At 53.4% G+C, this 23657-nt stretch overlaps 7 protein-coding genes across 7 annotated transcripts; 4 read left to right on the forward strand and 3 right to left on the reverse strand.

The window, feature by feature from the left end:
• Nucleotides 1-130: 130 nt before the first annotated feature.
• Nucleotides 131-712, reverse strand: EsH8_II_000156 (uncharacterized protein; the record flags this gene model as incomplete). Its single annotated transcript, XM_083263454.1, has 1 exon — nucleotides 131-712. The coding sequence occupies one exon, from the start codon at nucleotides 710-712 to the stop codon at nucleotides 131-133; it is 582 nt and encodes a 193-aa protein (XP_083120776.1).
• A 326-nt stretch (nucleotides 713-1038) lies between these two features.
• On the forward strand, nucleotides 1039-2286 carry EsH8_II_000157 (tRNA(Phe) (4-demethylwyosine(37)-C(7)) aminocarboxypropyltransferase; the record flags this gene model as incomplete). Its single annotated transcript, XM_083263455.1, has 1 exon — nucleotides 1039-2286. One exon carries the CDS (start codon nucleotides 1039-1041, stop codon nucleotides 2284-2286), a length of 1248 nt encoding a protein of 415 aa, XP_083120777.1.
• A 76-nt stretch (nucleotides 2287-2362) lies between these two features.
• On the reverse strand, nucleotides 2363-3101 carry EsH8_II_000158 (nucleobindin SSP120; the record flags this gene model as incomplete). Its single annotated transcript, XM_083263456.1, has 3 exons — nucleotides 2363-2525; nucleotides 2589-2907; nucleotides 2981-3101. 3 exons carry the CDS (start codon nucleotides 3099-3101, stop codon nucleotides 2363-2365), a joined length of 603 nt encoding a protein of 200 aa, XP_083120778.1.
• Nucleotides 3102-3758: 657 nt separating this feature from the next.
• On the forward strand, nucleotides 3759-4943 carry EsH8_II_000159 (origin recognition complex, subunit 6; the record flags this gene model as incomplete). The annotated part of the gene is made up of 2 exons (XM_083263457.1): nucleotides 3759-3940; nucleotides 3998-4943. The coding sequence occupies 2 exons, from the start codon at nucleotides 3759-3761 to the stop codon at nucleotides 4941-4943; spliced, it is 1128 nt and encodes a 375-aa protein (XP_083120779.1).
• Nucleotides 4944-6494: 1551 nt separating this feature from the next.
• On the reverse strand, nucleotides 6495-7847 carry EsH8_II_000160 (or S-antigen, C-terminal domain-containing protein; the record flags this gene model as incomplete). Its single annotated transcript, XM_083263458.1, has 3 exons — nucleotides 6495-6737; nucleotides 6791-7675; nucleotides 7770-7847. The coding sequence occupies 3 exons, from the start codon at nucleotides 7845-7847 to the stop codon at nucleotides 6495-6497; spliced, it is 1206 nt and encodes a 401-aa protein (XP_083120780.1).
• Nucleotides 7848-11449: 3602 nt separating this feature from the next.
• EsH8_II_000161 (uncharacterized protein) lies at nucleotides 11450-12582 on the forward strand (the record flags this gene model as incomplete). The annotated part of the gene is made up of 3 exons (XM_083263459.1): nucleotides 11450-11831; nucleotides 11891-11959; nucleotides 12017-12582. The coding sequence occupies 3 exons, from the start codon at nucleotides 11450-11452 to the stop codon at nucleotides 12580-12582; spliced, it is 1017 nt and encodes a 338-aa protein (XP_083120781.1).
• A 6455-nt stretch (nucleotides 12583-19037) lies between these two features.
• On the forward strand, nucleotides 19038-20861 carry EsH8_II_000162 (uncharacterized protein; the record flags this gene model as incomplete). Its single annotated transcript, XM_083263460.1, has 1 exon — nucleotides 19038-20861. The coding sequence occupies one exon, from the start codon at nucleotides 19038-19040 to the stop codon at nucleotides 20859-20861; it is 1824 nt and encodes a 607-aa protein (XP_083120782.1).
• Between the last annotated feature and the right edge of the window lie 2796 nt (nucleotides 20862-23657).

Consider the following 23657-nt stretch of genomic DNA (forward strand, 5'->3'; position numbering starts at 1 on the left):
CCGGTTTGTAATGGCCTACGCTGACGGGTAGGCCGCGGAGCTGCAGGCCTTGAGCGTAGTGTAGTAGTGTAGGCCGTGGCCTGCAGCGTGTGATGCATGTGCCCCTCCGTCCTTTTTTCTTTTATTTTGTTCATCGCGCAAAGTCGGCGAGACTCAGGCTCCTGCTTCCAGAGGATGAGGCCTTGGCTTGGGTCAGTAGAGCCTGCAACCCGGCTTTGCGGTTCTTCGCCCGCTTCTTGCTGCTCGAATTGGCCGTTGTCGGCTTGGCCGGCTCTGCCATTGCGGCCTGGAGGCCTTTTGCTGGAGGATGCTGTTCAGGCTTTGATCGGCGTCTCACAACCGGTGGCGGAGGAGGAAACGAGATCTTCGTTGTCTGGTCGCAGTTCCCACAGGTGAAAAGCTTGCGCATGCCAGACCGCTGCTGAGCCCCATCCTTGGCCTTGGAGTCTTTGGCTTTGATACCGCGTCGCTTCCTCCTCAGCGCCTTCTCAGTTTCAAGCTTAAGCGCGGTGCCCTGGCCGGGAATCATAATATGGCCGCAGGCACCGCAGACATGCTGTCGTCGGACGTCGTTTTGTTCGACGTCGTTGACAAACATCAGCCCGTTGTGGTGGTTCATAAGGTAAGCCGAAGTCTCGGGGGCCGATGTCCTGAGGAGATGAGCAGCATCGTTCAAGAAGTTCAGATGCGCCGGCAAAGTCGATGGGTCCATTTTCCTTCTGTCTTACTCAAGCGTCTTTGAATGCAAGAAAGAAGGGAGCAGTGGTGAGAGCTCGGAAACCAGATGGATGAGTTGACTTCTTCGGTTCGTCGACAACGACCCACATAATGTTAGCGGACCTCGGGGTGCCAAGCAAGGGTCCGGGCCACTACAAACCCCTGTAAATGTTGCCTGAAGTCGCCAAAGCGTTGCAATATCAATATTTCTGGCTGTACGGCTTCACAGCGCATTCAGCTCTCCTCATTGAAGCCCGCCGCTGAACCGTCTAGTTGACCCGTCGGTCCCCCTAGATTTGGGCAAGTGCAAATGCTATCACAATGAAACATTCCGGAGAAAAACCGCGGGGCAAGAAACCCAAGCCAGAAAACCCCATATCAGCGGCAACCAGGGCATGGCTTCTCTCACTACCGCCTCAAGCACAACCATGGAGCAACTCGGACGAGTTGGACACCCTACTCAACCAGCAAACACCGAAGCGGTTCACCATATACGAGCCCATGCTGCTGCTCCCCAGCGGGAGCTTCAACAAGGGCCCTTGGCGCACGCTCCTCAGCCACCCAGACATCGGCAATGAGAAGCTCCACCAGCTTTGGGATGCGATCTTGCAGGAGATCACCAAGACCGGCTCAAGCACCCTGACTCACCTCGCCGTGAATGAGGGAATTCCTTTACAGACTAGCACAGTACCGGGCGATAAACCCGCAGATGGGAGCGGAAACATCCTCAGGACTCCAAGTGGTCTCAAAATACTCCACGGCGACTTTGGCCCGTCCGTGAACCCGGCCAGACCCTCGATCCAAGACTTCGAGACGGCATTCTGGGTGTCGACCAAGCAGAACGGTATCCACCAAACATGGGCTCCCCGTTGGACCATGTTCAGTCGGGGCAATATCAAGGAAAAGACGCGCCTGCTTGACTTTCATGGTCAGCCGAGTACGGAGGCTCTGTCTCATCGTCGCCGGCTGGCATCAAGCCTCAAGAGTCGATGGGCGGTAGACTTGTACGCGGGCATCGGGTACTTCACCTTCTCTTACGCCAAGCTCGGCATGAAGGTTCTCTGCTGGGAGCTCAACCCGTGGAGTGTCGAGGCCCTGCGCCGCGGCGCTGTCGCCAACGGCTGGCGGGTAAAGGTCGTTCAAGGAGCAGATCTTCACCTGCCCGCCGCGCAACTCCTGGCCGATGATGAGCAGATTATCGTTTTCCTCCAAGACAACCAGGAAGCCGAAGGCAGGATAGCAGATATCCGTACATCAGGCACAGCAGTCGATATCCTTCATGTCAATGGTGGTCTGCTCCCAACCAGCGAGCCTACTTGGCGGCCGGCGTGGGACGTGACAGATGCGTCCAGTGAGGACTGCTGGCTTCACCTCCACGAAAATGTCGGCACGCACGACATCGAAACGAGGCGCGCTGAGATTCAACGCCTGTACGACGGCTGGGCAGCCGCGACCGGGGACAGTCGAGCCGCGACGGTTGAGCATGTCGAATTAGTCAAGACCTACGCGCCCGACGTCTGGCACGTAGTCTTTGATGTACATATTACAAGATCTAGTAGTGTTACATGACATCGTGAATCCCTCGTCACATCGTCAGCCTGTCCTGTTTGCCTGCCACACCTTCCTGTCTCAGAGAGGCCGAGCGCTATGACCGCCGAAACTTTTGCGGAATGTTGTCCTCGACGACGGCCATCTGCTCGAGCTGCTCTAACCTCTCCTGCTCGTCCTCCATTTCCTCGTGCTTCCTAAAGTGCTCAATGTCTTCCGGGTGCGTCAGGTCTTCAAGCTTGGTGTTTTCGTCATGGTACCTGTATTTGCCTCTGTCAGCCCCTCTCTGCATCTCTACGTTTGCTACCTGGCAAAATACTCACTGCTCCCAATGATGGATCTCGTATTCGTACTCGTCGTCGCCGTGGTGTCCAGGTCCCATGCCCAGGTCCGGTAGCGTCTTGCCGCTGTTAATGAAGTCGTCCCACTCGGAGCGGTTCACGTGGCCGTCGTGGTTGGTGTCCAGCAGCTGCATGATGTCATGGAGGATCTCGAAGCGCTTCTCCTCGGATACGTGGTGGTTGGACTCGTCGAAAAGGCCGTATGTACGGAGGATCTCGTCGCCTTGCCAGACGTCGTCGCTGTTGTAATCGTGGAGGGTGAAGAAGGATGCCGCATCCCATCCTTCCATGTGATGCTCGTCTACACAGTCACGGATTGTCAGCGCGAGTCTACAATTTGACCGGCGAACGTTGAGGGGTCCAAAGGTGCATACCGGCCATGTGTCTGGTCATCCAGTCTGCATTCTCGTCTACAATCGGCTTCTGGCCGTGGTCTCCACCGTGGGCGAGGGCGCGGCTGGCGAGCGCCAGAGCGGCGAGGTAGATCGTGTGCATCGTTTCGCTGGCTGGTGTTTAGATGTCGAGGTTGGTTTAAAGTCTGGGGTGTTGACGACACGTAATACGATTGCAGATCAAGGACAAATGCTTTGGTTCAAAGTACAGAATGAGGTTAAGCGTCGCCGAGGTAAAACAACGATCCAAGTCCGGGTAGATAAAGCTAAGGTAGGCACAAAAAAGCTGGAGCTTGCGGCGATGGGTAGGAATGGGGAATGGGGAACATGGAAGACTCAGAGGAACAGGTGGCGTCTGCCATGGCCAATTCAGGGGAGGTTTGGGGACGGCAGATGCACGGATCGGCAATTGACAGGGGCTTAAATGTTCTGGACCCGGGGGGTCGCATCGTGCCAATTAAGCTTGGGTGCCGAGGTGACGCAACAATTCATTCTCAACACCACCTTAGCTCCTTGTTCCTTTTTTCACAGCTCTGCTACAGCTACCGAGTTCAACCACGGCCAATCTCATCAGCCAGTCGCGGAACGATTCGATAGAAATTTCCCACGCTCATTCAAACGACCGACACCCTTCATCGAGCAATCAAGAAGAGAGAGAGAAGAAGAAAAAAAGGCCAACAGCTCAGCGCGTACTCGACGCGTCTTGCGAAAGCTCCTTACCCAGCACGATCCGAGCCATACACATTTCGAAGCCCGCGCCATGAATCGATCCATAGAGCAGACGCTCCTGTCGCTGATGCCGACTCACAGCTCAGATCTACCACCACCCCTGGTAGAACTGGCGGGCTCTCTGCTGGCACAATCAAGGCATCGCGCGAGCACGTTAAAGGCAGATGAAGAAGTCGGGCGGTTATATGCTTGCGCCCACATCGCCTGCGACAGGTAGGCCGCGGCCCAGCCCTCGGCGCGTCTCCTCGGCATATATGCTGACCATCACAGACTCAAAATCACACTGGACCTGCCCCCGATCGAACCGCGGCCGCCGATCCCTCCCCGGATCTACAAGCGCCTGTACAGCCACCTCGACAACATCCTCCCCAACACAGCCCTGAACCGGACGCCGGGCAAGAACGGCACCCCCCGAAACAGACAAAGGCATGGCGTCGACTCTCCCGTCAGGACGCCGCACCGTGCGACGCCGACCAAGGACAGGTCCCTCTCGCAGTTCCGTTCGGGCAACGTGGGAGGCCCCAACACGCCCACGAAATCAACCGGCAAGGTCGCCTACCCGGCCGACAAATCGGGCCTCCACTTCTGGATTCAGCCGACCATCCGTTTCTTGTGCAAGGAGACCGACCAGAAGCACCTCGGGCCGACGATACTGGCGGGGATGGAGTACATCGTCGTCCCTGGGGGGAGGAGGACGCGCGATATGTGGGTTCGAGAGAATCTCGCTGCGCTCTGCGGCGCTATCTACTTCTTCGTCACGGAGCAGGCCAAGAAGCTCGCAACGGGCGCGGATGTTGACCGTGATACTTACGTGCCGACCCGGAAAGAGATCCTAGACCTTCTCGGGAAGGCGAGGGAGGTGGTTGACGTGAGGGGTCTGGACGAGGAAGAGGCGTGGGAGGGGTGGACGCCGGTCAAGACCAAGGATTTTGACGCAGTGGTGCAAGAGGTCACCGACCGTGGCTGGCTAGAGGCCGATTGGTACCAGGGTCTCGGGGATGTCATCGAGGCGGGCAACGCAATAGCCGAGAGCCACCGTAAGGAGGAAGATTCGTATAAGGCGCCCGTCCGCGGGGCGGATACGATGTTCCAGGACCGTTACGACTTCTTGAGCGAGAAGAAACGCAGAGAGTACAGGATATGGAAGGACGGCATCCTCCGCCGGATCGATCTGATGGAGAAAGACACTGGCGAGGCAATGGAAGTAGACGGCTAGGAGAAATACGCAAGAGTATGCGCTCATCTCTGCTTTCGCATCGGATGATCCCGAACAGCGACAGCACGGGTCGATGGGGAGCAACTGCAAGAGGTTATGGTGCCTCTCCTGAACAACAACTTTAACTATTCCCCCCGCTTTGAAACCTATCCATAGAGTTGAAGCCTAGAAACTCTCTCGCCTTACCAATGATTCAAGATTCCATTGAGAGACTTCGCCGCCCTTAGAGTCTCCGGACGGTCGCCGCTGCTGTCAACGTTGCCGCCAAGCGGACAATGGCTTTATCTAACTCCGCTCCCGCTCCTCGGTTCGCCTTGTGAAAGAGGGGATGGGCTGGAGGATGCTAAGCGACCGCGGCCGGACCTGCGTTGAAGCGGGTACACCCGTATTTGTCCTTGCCATGTAGGTAGGTACTCCCAATACCCACACCCGCTCCTGCCCCCCGCCTCCTCTCGCGAAAACAGCAACGCTTCGTTTGCTCGACAACCCATGGTATGTCTCCCCCCTCAACCCGCGTTCCCCTGTATGAACAAGACTCGGTCTCCCGAGGCTCTATCTGAACAAGGTGGAGTGGCCGAGTGGACTATGGCGACACGTTTAGGCGGCAGGTACGCCTGTTAAGCTCCGTGTTGGGTAACCGCGCGAGTTCGAATCTCGTCTCCATCAACGTCTCATTTTTGGTGTTTCCAATTCTCTTTTATTTTGGTGTTTTTCACAAAGTTTTATTCTCGTGTTTTGGGCCAATAGTCTCGGCCTCATGGCGACTTTGCTCACTCACTGCGCTCGCTGTCCAGATGTACAGGAATAAATAGATAGAATGAGACTAACCTGTGAGCTTGGGAGTTGTTGATTCCTTACCTCCTTCACGCAACCATCACGGCACAATAAACGTGTCTTGACAGAGTGACTACTTCACTCACTGAGTTGCTTGTCTCTTTACATCTCTCATTCGTAGATAATATGTACAACTTAAAACAAGGTCTCCTCCCCGTCGCAACTCGCACGGCCGCCCGCTCCAACCAGGTCGTCATCTCGTGAAATGTGTCCAAACGTGCTCCGCCAAAATGCTGCTGAAAGGCCCAAATTCGTTGGTCTCCCAAGTATCCTTTGCCGAAGACCCCGCCAACGCCGTACCGTGATGATGCCTTTCCCGCCGAATAACCGCGCTGTCCAACGCCGACGCGCAGGCCCTTGGATTACCACAACGACCCGGCCAATCATCGAGGGTATCGGTTCCCTCGATGCGCCTCTCCTCCGTCAATACACGGCGCAATTTGAGCATCCGTTCCCCGTGGTTCATGCTTCTCGCCCAATTGGTTCAACACTGACAGTGGTGCTGGCGCAACTCCGCTTGCCGCGGGCCGCAGCTTCGTAGATCCGGCTCTGGATCTGATGGCCGGCCGCCACCAGCCAGCCGAGCCGGATATCAACTTGCCGTTACGGGGTAGATCGCCGGTCGCCCTGTGCAGACCCTCCAATACCCCGCAGCCCGGCGCCAAGATGTCCGCCACGCAGTTCATACAATCATGCCGTACGTACACCTTTGGTCTTTCAATCAATCAGCGGCTTCTTTTGTCCGCCCACCATGCACAAGCCCAAGGTCTTTAGCGACTCCCGATCCTGCGCTAAGATGATGGCACGGGCCGGAAGCATGGGGTTGTTCGGGTCAACATGGGAAGCGTCCTTGGCCGCCTGTTCGATGGCGTCCATCTCCTCCTTGCATGCTTGCTGGTCCATCGGGCAGATGACGAGCGGTTGCCTGACGGTCAAATCTCTTGTGGAGCCCAGTTGCGCCTAGAGGAAATTGTGAGCGGGGGTAAGCGTGTCAAGAAGGGGCATCGGCTCACCTTGACGGTCAGGAAGAACTCAATCTTATATAACGTTGAGCTCGTGGTGAATGAGGTGACTTCATAGAGCGGGAACGCGGGCTTCCCTCTCCGGACGATGCCGTCCGGGTCGCGCAGGTCTTTGGAGGGAAACACCAAGCCAAGGTTCGTGGCATACCCGGCCTCGGGCATTCTCGTATTCACCAACTGGGTGTTCTTCGCAACCTTGTTGACCTTTTTTGTCGGCTCGTCGCCTTCAGGGTTGTACGTAATCTCCTCCTCAATGGTGACGGTGATCTTCTGGATCGTGACCTTCAACGCCTTCTTCATCCAGTCGGGATTCGGTACCAATTTGATGTAGACTGTTATTGGGTCGAGCGGGCCGTAGCTCCACTTGGGGACCGAGATGCCCAGCGTGACAACGCTCGCGTCGCTGACCTGCCTGGATTCGGGCTTGTTGTACATGCCAAAGGTGGATAGGGTATCGTATCGCTGCAGCGGTATAGGAAAGGAATATTTGTTCTGGAGGGTGTGGCCTTGTTGCACGGTAACAACAAGCTCGTAGTAGGTTTCGGCGGTCCGGCTGGGGAGTTGTAATGATGCGGGGGGTATTCGTCGGTTCGTTTCCTCTCCGCCTCTCCCAAACGGAATGAACAGGACAAACGGCAGGTCCATCGCGATGACGCTCTCGGCCTCCTTGCCCGATTGGCATCGAAACAGTAGCAGCTCCTTGCCGACCACGTCCGTCGTCTCCCTCCTCGGGGTGCCCAGGTGTCTCTTGGCGACGTTCTCGGCGGCGGGGTGTATCGTTTCTCTTCGCTGTAGACATATGCGCACCAACGAGACGGCGACGGGCATGGAGTAGCCCTGCGATGGGCGAATCTCGACCTTGCCTTCTATTCGGGGCTAGAACACGATCAAAAACTCAGGTCAGTAAGCGGCGCGCAAAGGGTATTCGGATGCCAGTGTCCCGACGTCATCATTGGAGGGACCAACGTACTAGCGTCGCAGAGATGCCCGGGTAGCCGACCAGAAAGCTGCTGTTGGGCGGGCCGGAGACCCTCACAAAGGCGGCCATGCTGGCTGAATCGCCAGGGTTGCAAGGAACTGTCTCTTGTCGGCGTGGGAGTGGTGACGGGGTTCAGCGGAGGATGGAGGTGAGGTTCTCATATGTGTCCGTGGGCGGCAGTCGTGCGTCTCGGAGGCTGCGCGCGTTGCCGCCTGGTGGGTGTGGGGTCGAGACAGTTGAGTCCAAGCTGTCGGGGACGTGCAGCAGCAGCAGCAGAGCGCAAGGCCAAGCGGCGGCATTACATGGACGGATCGCAGTCGGCTGGGTAGGGTAGCCCGGGCTGGCGTCGGTCGTTGGGCGCTGTGGGGATGGTGCGCAGTCCGGCGTGAAGATGGGCGTTGATGGGCAGGATAGGCGCAAAGTCGGAAAAAGGGTTGGAGAAGCGGCGCCCTGGCCCGGGATTTGGATATGTGACGGATGGGCGGGATGGGGAAAAGAAGAGAGAGCAGTGGCCGGAACAGCGTTGCAAGAGCCCAAGGTAGCAGAGGTTGTGTACCTTAGCAATGCGAGCCAAGGAAACAGGGTATCTTGGCTCTGAGTGGTTGCGGTCCGGGCTGATGCAGCTTACTTTCGCTTCTGCACCGATCTTCCCCAGGCGAGAGCAAACATCCGCAGCGGCGGCGGCAGCAATAGCAGTAGTAGGCAATGCTAGGCAATGCTCGTCGGTCGGATCAGGCGAGGGGAGCTCTGGACGAGAGAGGTGGGTTGCGAATGGAGTCGTGCAAGTGGCACTTGGGGCTTGGCGGCTGAAGGTGGAGGGGAGGAGAGACCACGCCTTAGACCTAGAGAGGCTGGTGGAGGGGGGGCCAGACGGGAGAGGGGGGGTAGGGCGGATGCGGGTAGGTAGTATTAGATGTGCACACGTCCCTTGGCCGGTCTTTGCAAGTTGCCTTGCTTGCCTCGTCGCGTTGGGGCCTTTTCCCTTTTCCCTTTTCTTCCGTGTCCTTCTCCGCGTGAAAAGATTTAAGATAGACCAGGCTCGACCAGGATGACAACGACAACTGCAGCGTTGGTGCTATGCTGAGCTGTGCACAGCAATAGTCAAGGCTCCCAATGGCGGCTGTTTGCGCCGTGTGGGATTCTCGCTTCACGCTCCGGTGTGTCGATGCCTTGTCGTGATTGGGCCGTTTGCTGCTCAGCCGCCGAGCTATGGGATGTCTGCCGGGGGTAGCGAGAGGAGAGGAGGATCGGTACAAGGTACACGTGTGCTTGGGGGGCTCGTCGCAAGTACAGCCTCTTCCTTTGAGTCAGATTCAAATCACCGCTCGCTGGGTTTGGGGGCTGCTGTAGTGATGACTTGGGGCAAGGACCGATGCTGTCTGAGTGAGATTCCGGGGATGTTTTGGATAGGATCGGGTTTCATGGCCAGCAGCTGTCCAACGGTGGAGAGGGCGGGCGCAACATTACATCTCACTCGCGCGCACATACTCACTCACTCACACACAACGAAGCTTTCTCGATCGTCTGTGTTGATGTGGCTCGAATTAGCGGCCGTGACCGGGAAGAGGTGCTGGGAAAGGGAAGGGGGTCCGGACAAGGGAGTGATTGCTGGGACGATTGGCGCGGTGGAGGGGAGCTGCGGGGGAGGCAGCACACCTACACTACGGCGGGCTGGGCACTAAAACATGGAACATGGACATTGGAGATGGGAAATGGTAATCGCTGTTTTTTTGGTTTATAAATCGGTGTAGTGTACAGTGACGCCGGGTGTTCCTATACATTTGCGGCATCTTGTATTCAGAGGCAACACCCTAGGCATCTTGCCAGACCACCCAAGTGGATATTCTATTTGAAATGAAATAAATCCCAACCTCGCAGGCACAATCTAACCCGGGAAAACCCATCAAGTACTCGAATGATCGTGGATACCAACAGCCGCGGTGGTGTTTCAACCGCCTCCAACGACCCACGTCGCGCCGACTGACAGAGACGACTCATTCTGCTCTATTTTTGTCTTAATCTTTATTTTGCAGTACATGCTAATCTATGCTTGAATCTCGGTTCCAGCTGGGTGGGCCAAATAAAGCCTCCCGATAAGGATACCTTGGGCAAAGTTCATCGGGTTTGGAGTTAGCATTCATTGACACCAGCAGCTCTCCGCCCCTGGCCAGAAAGCCGAAGACTTCCTAGAGATGGCCCGTGGTCCCTGGAAATTGGGACATTGAAGCTTCGCCCTGCGCAGCCCTGGACGCCCCGGACGGCAGCGCAGCCTCAATAGGGCAGGGCAGTAAGCAGGGGTGAGCTCTTCCTGGCTTCTTTCTCGCCTGGGCTGGGTCCCAGTCGCCAGGCAAGACCGGTTTCGGCATCCGGCCGGGCTTGATCTCGAGACTTTCCCGACCTCCAGGCTCAGGCTGTCACAAGGCCTTGGTTGTTCAACGTCAGCCGGTGCCGCCAGTCAGCAAAGCAACAGCGCCAGTACCAGCACGAGCACGCGGTGCGTCAGCCTGGGAAGGAAACTCATGGGACGGGATTGGGCGGTGTTCAGAGTGGGAGGGGGCCGAAAATGCACGAACCATCCATCCATCGGGGCCGAAGCCTAAATCCTTCGATCACGTGCTGGACAGAGTGCTACATTATGAATCGAGCCTACCATAGCCTATCGCCTTTTACCTCCGTGTTGATTATGTGATCACCGCCCCAGCTCTTACATCCGAACTAAGCGGGCAATGCGGGCATGCGGGAAAAGCGGATTTGGTGCGGATCGGTGTCCGCAACATGCAACCCGTCAAGTAGTACCGGTAAGCAGTGATTGTCGATGGGTGCTGGTTTAGCTCTGCCGTTACATAACACAATCTAGAATTCTTGGCTAGCTGGTCTCATCAAAGCACTTTGGCCGCTGGCCATCAGAGTCGCCGGACGATATTGCAGTGATGCCCTAGATGTTAATAGGCAGCGGGCATAAGTACTTCTTGCGTATGTTCACGCAAAGGACCGAAAAGAAGAAAAACACCTTCCGCCGCTGTTCTGCCCGGTCTCAACAATCTTGATAGCTTAAACATCGGTTAAATGTCATTTTTCATCGATAAAGTTGTTTAAATCTCTAATCTAGACGTTCAGGTAGCTTATGGTGTTTTTTTTTTCCCGTCCTTTTTTGACCCATTTGGTGCTGTTGTCGCTTGTCGTCTCTGATGACCTGAAAATGCGGCCGGTGGTGATTTTGCTGACCCGCGTGCATGTCAATACAGCTGGCGGTATCTCGTAAATACATCCATCGAGTGTCTCAATTCTAATTACACCGCGAATTTCCAGCTAGTCCGAGTTTGATTGTAAAAAAAAAAACCCCCAAAGATCCAAAGTCTTGCATGGAGTTGAGGCCTATCTCCATTAGCTCCATATGTGCCGCATGCTTCTGCGGACAACCCTTGTCACGCTTGCGGTGTATGCGGCCGCCTCTGCCACATTGTCCTAGACTCGTCATCATCATGCGCAGGAGAGTTCAACCCTCAACAACAATGTCCGTGATATTTAAAGGCCACAGGAGTCTCTATCTCTCGTGGCTCAGAACTGCATCAACCTTACAACTCAAGTTCCCTCCCTGCAGATCAATCTATTTAACCAACAACATTTCTTCACACAAAACTTACTCCTCATCTTCTCATCCTACCATCACAATGTCTCGCCTAGCACCCTACATCGAGCAACACCAGAGCACCGATGGTCCTGGAGACTCCCGTCCCACGGCCAGTCAAATCGTTCAAGACCAAGGTCTTGTCGGAAAGTGGGCTGGCAAAGTGGCCATTGTCACTGGCTGCTCGCCTGGCGGCATCGGCCCAGAAACCGCCAGGGCGCTTCACACCACCGGTGCTGATGTTTACATCACTGTCCGTGACGTTTCCAAAGGCGAGGAGGTCGCCAAAGACATCTTATCAGACGGCAAGCCTGGAAAGGTCGAGGTCATCAAGTTGGATCTCGGCTCCCTAGAGAGCGTCAGAGAGGGCGCCAAGGAGTTCTTGAGCAAGTCCGACAAGTTGAACGTCATTGTCAACAACGCTGGTATGTTCTCACTATTCCTAAAATTGCGTTCAGTTTTAGAAACCTAACCTCACTTGCAGGTGTCATGGCCTGCCCTAAAGGGAAGACTGCAGACGGATTTGAAACCCAGTTCGGTACCAACCACGTGGGTATGTAGAAAATCTCCCTCGCTGGGAATGCCGCCTTCACTAACACGAGGACCACAGGCCATTTCCTCCTCTTTCAGCTCCTGAAGCCGACCCTTCTCGCTTCCTCGACCGCCGAGTTTAACTCCCGCGTCGTCTCAGTCTCGTCGTCTGGACACCGCGGCGGCAGAATCCAGTTCGAGGACTTCAACTTTGAACACACTGTCGAATACGACCGTTGGGCCGCCTATGGCCAATCCAAGCTCGCAAACGTTCACTTCGCCAACGAGATCAACCGCCGCTACGGCTCCAAGGGCCTCCACGCGCTAAGCCTAAACCCCGGCGGCATTGAGACGCCTCTACAGAGGCACTCCCCCGAGATAGCAGAGCTCCTAAAAATGCCCGAGATTTATAAGGCAATGAAGAGCCCCGCCCAGGGCGCCGCGACGTCCACCTGGGCTGCCGTCGCCAAGGAGTGGGAGGGCAAGGGCGGAAAGTACCTCGAGGATGTCGCAGAGGCTCCGGCGAGTGCTCCCAATTGTTCGGTAGTTGAACCTGGATATGCGGCGGCCGCTTTTGACCCTCCAACGGAGAAGCGCCTGTGGACTGAGACTCTGAAGCTGGTCGGTCTTGAGGACGACGCATAGTTGGTTGAAGGTGCGGCGGTTGCTTTGGTTAGAGTTACGCAGAAAATCCTACTCAGTTTTAATAATATTTCATGTGTCGCAGTCTGTTTGAACACCTGGTGAAGAAAGGATCGGACAATGGGTTTATCTTTCTTCGGGTCAACATTAATGGCCTCGTATATGACGATGCCCGAATCGCCCAAAACCGGTGCCCAACGCTGTCGCCGGGAACAAGGTTGAGACTATGAATCATATGACAAGAATGTCGTGTCGCGAAGCATATTCTTCCGCTCCATAGTCGAGGTGGTATGCGATATTTGCAAGACCATTAAAATATCGATGTGACTAGATGTTATCGTAGAAACTCGAACCTCAACAACTTATGGTACATCCGCTATGTCGGACGTAAACGCAAGTCCAATCTTTAGCTATCAGCCAGTGACCCGAATACTATTTGCACCAATTCACCTTTCCATCCATAATCTTCACGCCTTTCCCTCCACATATATCTCACCTTTCCTGTCATATAATCTGGTCATCTCACCCCGACTATTCCCGTCAAACCAAAATGGCGCTTCTAGTAAAAAGCGAACGCTCGCTTGTTAACTGTGGGCCGGCCTATTAAGAAGACAACGACAGTGTGCTAGCGAGGAAGGGAAGAGCTTTCTCTCCCTCGAACTCATCAAGGAATGGAAACTCGGCAAGGATGGCAGAGCCAGAACCTCAGTCTTCGGCTATTTCAACTGGCATCTTGCTCGTCAAACCGTCAGCGAGACCAACTACACGAAGAAAGAATGGGATTTGGTGTGCGAGGCCTGCAGTCAACCCAATTACTCACAACGCCGGTATGGAGCCTGCTTTCACGCAGATCCACCAGCTACACGGTCGCCGAGAGAAAACTCGGTGCATCCCAGTCGTCCCAGGTGAGTCTACAAATCCTCTTAAACCTATGCAATACAAGCTAACTGCTTCTTATGAAGCGAGTGTCTACTAAGACCAAAGAACCCCTCTTATAGGCCAGAGGCACAACGCTCCTCACTCCGTCAACGATAGAAAATACCTGTCATCTGCGGTGTGTTTGTCAAGCAAGAGACCAATGATGAAGACCGATATAAATACATCAAGCGTGAGACCGAGACAGCGGATGATGAGGACGGCGAAAGCTTCATCAAACAAAGATTGATGGCAATAAACCCTAAATAATGGACCAAAAAGTCTTATACCCCAGTGCACACGTCACTCGTACCTTTCCATTCATGATTCATATTTTTTTATGCCTAGACTATTGAACCTATCGGTAGTCAACTGCCGAATTTTAATACAGAATGTTGCTTATTTGCAGACTTCGTTGGTTGTTTTCCAGAAGCCGAAGCTAATAAGAAGCCTGGCGCCATCTCGGTAGATGTGTCGATACTTAGATTGTACGGGATTGCAGTTTTTGATCAATGGCAGCGCATCAAGCCTTGTGGAGGAGGTAGAGTGAATTTTCCCTTATTGTGTTTGTATACGACCACGCATGCGAGTGACGGAAAACAGGCTTACTTTTAGCAAGAAACCTTTACACCCTACTTTCCGATCTCAGCACACCACGTACGCCAGGTTTATCTGCATATCGATACGCATGGTGCACACGAGATGACAGTGGAAGCCAACAAGGTGTGAATTGGTGTAAGAGTGATGATATTCGGCAGGTACCTAGGTAGAGTGGGCTGCATGGGGCGTAGGGCCCACTTGTATGTGTCTGTGGCTGGAGGGACCTGCCGCCACAAGTGGCTGCATGGTGCCCCGCCAGGCCTAATGGCCATTACAATGGTCAACACATATCTCAGACAACAATACTGTTGTGAAGAGAGATAGACCAACAAGAATATGAAATGTTTTCTTTTATTTCTTCTTCTCTCACTCTCTTTGGGGTTTCAAGCTATGGTCCGTGCGGGGAATGCGGGGTACGCACCCTGGTTGTTGTCATCTCATGTCTCCACACCACACATCCCACTCCCAAGCGTTAACCCAATCTCACCCACACTACATAGATTTTCATTTTACACAACCCAAACATCAAATAACTCATCCGGTGGAGTGGCCGAGTGGTAATATTGATAACCCTTCTTCCAAAAGAAAGCAACGCCCTAGTTGCATCTTTTCACCATGTCAGTTTATTCATCCCAAGTCCCTTTCCATCCATTCGGTTTGCCATTGCGGATGGAGATCTCGATGAATAACGCAACTTCCCTCTATCGTTGATCTCAAACATGGCTAAAGCGGAGCGAGAATGACAGGGTAACTTCGCGCACTAAGGAGACGTGGGTGTGGATTGCCGCGGCAGGATCACCACCAACGGTTTGAAGGCAAGTAACGGGGTATCCAAAAACCTTGCCGTTTACACCGATGATGGTAAACACTTGAGTAGACTCGTTGGGTGCAGCGTTGGGCTTGTGGATAAGGAATGGTTTTTCTCCACCAACGATGGTACAAACGACATCGGGGTCAGTGGTAGGACCATGATGAACAGCCATGTCGATCTAAATGCTTTTGAGAGATTGGAGGGGAGGAAGAGGAATACCAGCCGGATCGCTGGCTTCTTTGTAATTGTTGTTATTGGTGCCCAGGAGTATAATAGGATATTGTAAAAGTGGTGTTGTTGAGAGAAAAGATTGGTGGCCAGACGCGTCTCGGAAAGTTCTGTTGTGAGCAGAAAAATCTGTCGTACGGTGAGAACCAAATTCCGAGGAAGATGCAGCTCGTGGGAGGTGGTCGACGAAGGAGCTCAAAGAAGGAGCTCCCCAAAAAAGGCAAGGAGCATCGGCCCCTTATCTCTATATTCCAGTCTCATCGACGAGAAAATCAACTAAAGTTTCTCCCGAAACACCATCCAACAGGACGAAAGCCCGTTGTGTTTGGCCATCAAACCAGGGAGTTCCAGAAGCACGTCGACCAGTATAGTAATGCGAACGATGGCAGCTGTGGCGGCGTTCGGCCCTTGGCCCTCTCTGGCCGAGTATGTGATACGGACTTCTGGCGAGACAAGAGGCCTATTGATTATGGTGAAGGTCGTCGAGCTGCGGCAGCTCTGCAGACAGTACATTTTTAAGCTTAAACTCTTTGGAGTCGGACATCCAAGGAGCGCTCATGCGGGAGGTAATGTAGTGGAACGCTATGCGTACCGCGTTGGTTGCAACGAGGCGAGGTTGGTTAGGCCGGATAGGCTGCCAATCCAGCTGAGTAGGTTTCTGGGGGTTGAAGAAGTAAGCTTCCGGTTTAACCCAGAGGCGAGCTTCTCAAAAGCGGACATTTGCAGAGCGACCATGCGGGGGATAATGTCGCGGGAGGCGATGCTTGCAGCATTAACTACACTAGTGCGAGCTGCGGCAGCTTAAGGGAGCGCCGGTCGTAACCTTGGATATTTCCTGACGGGGATAACAACGTCCCTTTCTGACCGAGTATGTGATGCGGACTTCTGGCGAGACGAGAGGCTTCTTGCTTATGGTAAAAGTCGTCGAGCTGCGGCAGCTCTTAGGCTGCCATGACACAACGGACCTCCACCCTCTCATATGGTGTTTCTGAGGAATCGTTGGATGGCCTCTTTTCGACGCATTGCTTAGCAGCGACAGCTGCCGTCTGGTCAGGTCGGCGCCAGAGTGAGAGCCCATGACTGCCGAAGAGCTCAAAGTTGGCTGCAGCAGCTCTTAGGCTGCCACGATACAACAGACCTCCACCCTCTCATATGGTGTTTCTGAGGAATCGTTGGATGGCCTCTTTTCGACGCATTGCTTAGCAGCGACAGCTGCCGACTGGTCAGGTCGGCGCCAGAGTGAGAGCCCATGACTGCCGAAGTGCTCAAAGTTGGCTGCTGGATTGCTTCCAACGGGGGGATACCCGTTTGGATGAACAATTCTTGCCGTTGGGAAATAGCTAGTACAGAAGCCGTCAAGTTGCCCGGATATTACCGTTGACGGCCAAAAGATGACGGCTTCAGCCCTTTTATATAGTATTACAGGAGAAACGTGAGTTGGTGTTATCCTCTGTGGCATGCTGAGCGACGGCGACAGACCTCTAATATAGAAAATAGGCCAATGCTACTTGCCTGGGGGAGCCACTTCAGAATGACCATTCCAGAGTCAACCTCGCTTGCCGTACGCAGCATACAGCAGATGACCTTTGCAGCCGCTATTCTTCATGCTTGGACTACATGCTGTTGTTGTTGTTGTTCTTGTTTGCACGTTTGGCCTTGAAAGTTTCCCCTCTAGTGGCAGCAGTGTAGGCGTATCCTGTTAGCATAATGCCTGCCGTCTCCTGGTTCCTCTTCCGCTTCTTGAGTTTTCTGAAATCCATTGCCGAAGAGTCATGGGAGTTTGGCTACCTGGCTGCAACACATGATTGTGTTTGTGGCCGATGAGGCGTCACTGAACTCGGCAAGTGGGGCCAGTCAGGGCTCGTGATTTTGGTTTGCTACATCGCCGTCGCTTGCCGCAATTAAAGTGAAGTAGCATAGATGCGACTTTACTCGTGACTGTCAGCGCTTTCCCAAAGTTTCCTTCCTGCCTTCCCTTCTTGCCTTCCCTTCCTGCCTTCCCTTCCTGCCTTCCTGCCGAGGACCGTGAGCCTACCTAGGTAGTTGTCAAGGGTGTTTGTTATTGGAAGGCCCGGTAATGCGCACAGGCCACCACCCTTCCCGCAAGGAGGGACCTTGGTAACCACCTCAGACCTTCGACCTTTTTCCTCTCTTGGCACATTTGAATTGACCCCGCGATACACTCGGGTTACATCCGCCCTGCGGGCAAGATTCTTTTCTTCTGTTGTTTAGCCTATCTCTGCTCTTCACATGGCAGCACGATCCCCTTTGCTTCACAACTCGGCTGCAATTTCTTTTCTCAGTCATTGGCACTTCTGGTGAAATATCGATATCGTCCTCGAAAAAGCCCGGGCCGCCTGAGAGTCTACGTCGTTGCCGGCAGCTACTCAGAGAAGGGAGGAGCCCGCATCACCAAGGAAGGCCTCAAGTGCCTTTTGAATCTCTCGGGTGAGCACTCTGTCCACTACGGAGACCTGGATCTCGGTTCCATAAACACCAGCTTCCCGAAGCCCGCGTCCCGGCCCCGACGATGGTGTTCCACGACAACAGGAGCCGCGTCTTACGTCTCCAAGCCTCGTCATGTGAGGAATTCAGCCTCGAACTCGCAAAGAAGCAGCAGCTGGCCGCCGTCGCTCACAAGTGCCTCCTGGTGCACAACTTATCGTACGCTGAGGAACACGAAGTCTCTTCATTGCTTCCTTGGATTAGAGAATACTGCGAGCTCACGTTAGAGGGCACAGTCACGTTTGCCCATGGCCCTGCGGGCAGGTCCGACAATCCCCACGCTCTCGCCGCGCGCCACGTCCACGACGTGGAGACGAGACAATCCAGACCAGCAACATCACCTCCGACGATAGCTTCTTTCAACATCCGCCCGTCGAACGAGACAAGCCAAATGTCTCGGGCAATTCTAAGAGTACTTAGGCGACTCTAACTCCCCCTCATCCAACCGATCGGTCAAACGCGTGCCTTTCGGATCTCTGCCACTCGAGAGTTCGACCTCGTGGACACTACACCCAGGCAGTACATTTCAACAAACATCACAACACCTTCAATCTCTTCGACGAGCTGTCATTCTGCGTGTCGAAGCACTTTCACGGACCTTTGCTTTCAGCCTCACTTTTCAAGGCAGCTTAATGTGAAGCTTCATTCAACATCCGCCCGTCGAACGAGACAAGCCAAATGTCTCGGGCAATTCTAAGAGTACTTAGGCGACTCTAACTCCCCCTCATCCAACCGATCGGTCAAACGCGTGCCTTTCGGATCTCTGCCACTCGAGAGTTCGACCTCGTGGACACTACACCCAGGCAGTACATTTCAACAAACATCACAACACCTTCAATCTTTTCGACGAGCCGTTTCTTGTGAGTGCCAAAACACTCTCCCAGACGTTTCCTCCCTGCCCTCACTCATTTATCCCTACCTTGCTTCCGTCATTACCGTCACTGGTGGTCTCGATGGGTTTAAGTTACCTCAGGAATGCACTTCATACTAACCGTTTCTTGCCTACAGATACTTTCATTATGATGGTTTTCTCCTTCTTCATGTGCGGCAAGCACTGGTTCACTCATCTGGCCCTTCCCACCTGGTTCCTTCCCACCTGATTCCTTCCCACCTGGTTCCTTCCCACCTGGTTCCTTACCGTCTGGAATTTTCCCACTTGGTTCCTTCCCATCTGGTTCCTTCCCATCTTCCATGAGCTCCCTCTCGCAGGTCGCCTATAAATTCCACCCTTTCCTCCTTCGACAACCAATTCTTCTCTTCCACAATCACCCCACCCCATTTTCAACCACTTTTCCTTTCCCTTTCAGTGCTCAGATTCACTCGTTCAAACGTTTTGTTGCGTTCCTCCCTCCCATATTTCAAATCCTCCTCTCCCCGTTCCAAGCCTCAATACACCAACATGCCCGCCGCCGCCACCGGACCTCAGACTGGTTCGGCCAGCAGCAAGAAGCTTTCCAAACCTGAGGCTGGCCAGCGCAAGGTTGACTTCTTCTTCACATCCACTAGGTCCACGGTTACCCAGAGCACTGTTGCTGTGTCTTCCGCACCTGCCTCTCAGAACCATCGGGTCCCACTGGCTGAGGTTACCGAGTCCAACAATGCCTACTTCACATCCAAGGTTGTCCAGAGCACTGTTTCTGTGTCTTCTGAACCGGTCTCTCAGAACCGCCAGGCCCTACCGGCTGAGGTTACCGGGTCCATCAGCCCCTCTCCCACCGACCATAGTATGAAGGAGGTCCCCGAACCCAAGCCCCCCAACAGATCCAGTTGGGAACATAAGACATGGATTGAAACTTCCTTTACCAATTCCATGGAACTCTTTGCCCAGGCACTCGACTTCTTCAGTCAGCGCCGCACCGAGAAGGATCTCACCGACTTCTTGCAGCAGATACCGGAATTTTCAGGCTGGGTTCACCCTCTCATCCCAAACTTCCAACGCCATCGCGGCAAGGAGGCTGTTCTTACCATCCTGATGTGTCCCAAGCTTGATCAGCGAATGGACTTCAGTGCCCCCCCTCCTGACAGGTTTTCGTTCACCCACGCCCTTCTGTTACCCATGGGTAACCTGATCGAACAAGTCACCGGGATGCCTTCAATCGCGATCGATTTTCGGAAAGAGTGTCGCAGGGACGACGGCCACTGCGCCTACATCACAGCGAAGGAGGCCCCTAGACTGGCTGCTGCTACTCAAGTCGAACTCTTGATCGCACGCAACGTCTACGACATCACATTCGTACATACAATCACATGGTCCAGAGATGTCTCATCCACAGGCGGAGGTCTCGACCAGCTCATTCAACTGGAACCCAGGCTCTTGGGACCCGACATCGATCGCATCTATTTCCACCCGCGGATATTCACCCTAGTCGGAATGGTGACCATATTCGCGCAGAGCACCTTCTGGCACGGCATGTACGACTACGTTTTCCCAATCCTCTTTAAAATCACCGGCCTCCCTCTGGATCGAATCCACGATGACTTGCGACAGGCTTGGTTACAAGAGGAAGACAACCACCTGTTGCGGACCGTTGTCGCTAGTGGCGAGACCAAGGTCCTCACCATCGCCTCTCTGCCTGATATACTCTCGACCCCGCGCGACTTGTCAAAGAAGACGGCCAACAACGCTATGCTTGCTTCGTATGCATTGATGGCGAGCTCTCCCCACGCCAAAACGTTCGCGGCAAAGGGCCTGTTGCCAACGTGGTTCCTTCATCAACCTCGCGAGATTCCTGCGGATTTTGGACCCAAACGCGTCCGCAAGTCTGCGGCGCGTCCCTCTAAAGATGTCCAAGACGCGTCCTCTGTAGACGGTGAAAGGCGTGTGGTGCACCCTTCGCCTGATCCGTCCGCAGAGGACAAGGCTCCTCGGATGATGCCCAACCCAGTCTTCGATGCTGACTTCATCATGGACTCATCGGCAGTTGTTATCCTTCCCTTCTACGTGGGCCTGACTGGATCAGAGACTTTGTATTCCCGAGAGCAGAAGAACCTCAAGGCGAGAGACAGAAAACGGGAACGGAGGGAAGCTGATCCGGAAGGAACTCGAAAGAAGCAGAAAGAAGATTATAGAAAATACAAGGAGAGGCTCGACAATGACCCGGAAATGCGAGATCGTACCAATGCTGCGAGAAGAGAGAGGAGGTGGGCGAAGAAGATGGCGAAGAATCAGATGTTGGCGAAGAATCAGACGTTGGAGAAGAAAAAGTTGCTGGGTCTTGATTGATGTGGTGCAAACTTTGCTTGGTACTTTTATGGGGATTTGGGCTTGAAATTGCTGTTTGTTCGATGTGTGTACATGTTTCGGTGAGGGGGTGCGGGTTATCATTGCTTGGTTGGTGCGACACTTGCTTTCATGGGGCGCGTCGGTGCTCATAATACCGCATAAATTGCAATTGAAATACATATACTTGACACACATCCATTCTTCGTGAATTCTTCTCTCTATACCATGCCATCTACACCGGCCATTAGTATCCGTGGCTGTTCATCTCCTCCGTTTTTGAGTCGTTCGCCGTTGATGCTGAGTCAGACATTGATCACCATGGCGCTACTACATTTCAAATGCGATCTCAGCGAATGTACTCGTGGTATTGGTTTTGGTAATGCTTAGCAAAGTCGGAGTGCTCTGAGCATACATATGGCCCTTCCCTCATTTCCCCTGCGTTTGGTAGTTTGTGAATTGGGATCGGCCCCACCAGCATGAGCAGTGGAATTACTTTGCCGGTACGAACCTCCACGGTGTACGGATATCACCACGATGGCCAATGATATGAGCTTCCCTTGAGGTGTTTTACAGTCTTTGCCTTATTGTTATATGCTAGCCGAGTACTGGCCGTAGGGAACGCTCAAAGCTGCCTGCGTGAGTAAAGGCAGGTTGTCTGTCTAGTCGTGGGGTTGTTGTATGAAGTCTGGTATAGCATAGTTTCCACTGTGATAAGGGAGAATGATGTTATTTATCTTTGGTAGTTGTCAAGGATCATTTATGTAGACTTTTAATCTACAAAAGTTGAGCCAGCTCATATCTACCCTCGTAAGGCTGGCTCATGGGGAACAACTGACACTGTTATGCAAGGGAGTGCCTAAGAAGTTGGGTCTAACTCATCTTTCAGAAGGATTTATGTTACCTTGAAGCAGGGTTTTGATGGACGAGAAGTCTTCCACCAACAGCCGCAGTGCCTTTGGCATAGGCTATCTAGCTCAGACCTCAACCACATCTTCGAGTTTCTCAACAGACAGTAAGTGGCATTCTACGGCCTCTCTGTTTGAGATTTGTGAAGTCAAGCCCAATTCGATTTAATAATCTTGAACTGGATAGGTCAATCCATTAACCCAGATGAAGCTACGATGACCGACGCAGAGTAGATATCTGTAGTCTACCTCCGAAAAGAAGGGATTACTAATGCCAGAATCTGCCCGAATCAAGAGGCCAATATCGCGATAAACCATTGTTAGAATATGATAGGATTGGGATGATAATAAATCTGCCTGTGAAAGGATTAGATCGGGCAGAAGTGTGTGCGCAGTGCAACGGGCCTGGTTGGAGCCCTGTCGGCGTAGTAAGACGGCTTACTGCAAGATCCACAGCCCATGGAACGTCTCGGCGTTCTGTTCAACGACAGATGAAAGGGTCAGCATTGCTCCAACAACAAGAGGAGTAGCCATGGCTCCCATGTGCAGGTACGGCAATCTTCATCATGTCTGAAGCTTTTAAGTACATATGAAAGCTTTGCAGGCTTTGTTTCATCCCAAGCGCCGTGGGACAGGACGTTAGAATAACGCTTTAAGCATCAAGGCTTTTGTCTTCAGCTTGCAACATCGCGAGAAGGACGCCACCATAGACAATATGCATTTCACAAACAACGACGAGGAGATGACTATGGCCCAGTACTTCCAGAAGACGTACGATTATCGGTTCAGTTCATTAACTGGTTATATAAAATAGCTGGCAGAGACCAGGCGTGGCAAAGAATCGATAGATCCGCCAGTCTGAACATGTTTGCCCGCACTGCTATCAACACTGCTTATGAGGGGCCACATGGGCTGCGCCCCGCAACCTACCCCAACTATCCAGCTGTACTATGACATGGTAACAGCGGCCAATTCCCCTTTCTTCTTCATATTCATAGAAGCCTGCATTATCAGTCCTATAGCGCTACATGTGCAATTTGAGCCCCGACAGGCTGCCACCATCAAAGGCTCTCATTACCGGTGCCAAGAACCAGCTTGTGTGGAAGGAAATTCTATACCGTCGACAGTACAGCGGGGTCTTGGGTTACCAGATGGCTAAGACTACGGGAAGGTTGCTGAGTGTTTATCAACTTTCTTGGCTGCTTGATAAATTGGCATCCCATCCGGTTCCCGCTGCCGATCAAGCGGTATTTCTACAACGGGAATGCCAAGACCATGGGTCTTGCTGGGCGGACCTGACCATCACGAAGAAGCAGCTGGCTGATCTCACCCACAAGCGCTTCGATCACTGACTTCTGGTCTGCCTAGAAGTAGAGCGGGAATGCAGATATTGACATTACGCGTGACACACTTTTATAAAGACCATGGAGCTCGGAACCTGATTGAAAGTTGTCAAGGATATACTCTTCATAATATAACCCATCAGGCAGTCGTTGCAGCTCTGAAAGGGAAATGGACTGAAACATGGAGCCGCCGATTAGCGAGGCGACGCAGTGAAGAGCCACAAGAAGTCAGGGAACAAGCGATAGAGCAAACATTTAGACTGGATGTGCAATAGAACCGACGAGAAAGGTCAATATTTCCCCCGGAGCAACTTATGAAAGGGCGACGACCCGTTGTGTTTTAGCCGCCAACAGTAAGATTTAAACCTGTGTACGATAGACGCTCTCTTCAGAGGCCTGTGCCTCTGCCGCAGCTCAGTGACTTGTAACTTCATCAATGAACCTATGATCTCGCCCGAGGTCCGAATCTCCTACTCAGTCAGAGGTCCAAGAGTCGAAAGTTTCGCTCTTACCATAAGCTTTTGTAACTCTCACGGCCCTCAAATGCA

The sequence above is a fragment of the Colletotrichum jinshuiense genome, chromosome 2 (assembly GCF_051148585.1).
Source record: "Colletotrichum jinshuiense chromosome 2, complete sequence".
NCBI classification, from domain to species: Eukaryota; Fungi; Ascomycota; class Sordariomycetes; order Glomerellales; family Glomerellaceae; genus Colletotrichum; species Colletotrichum jinshuiense.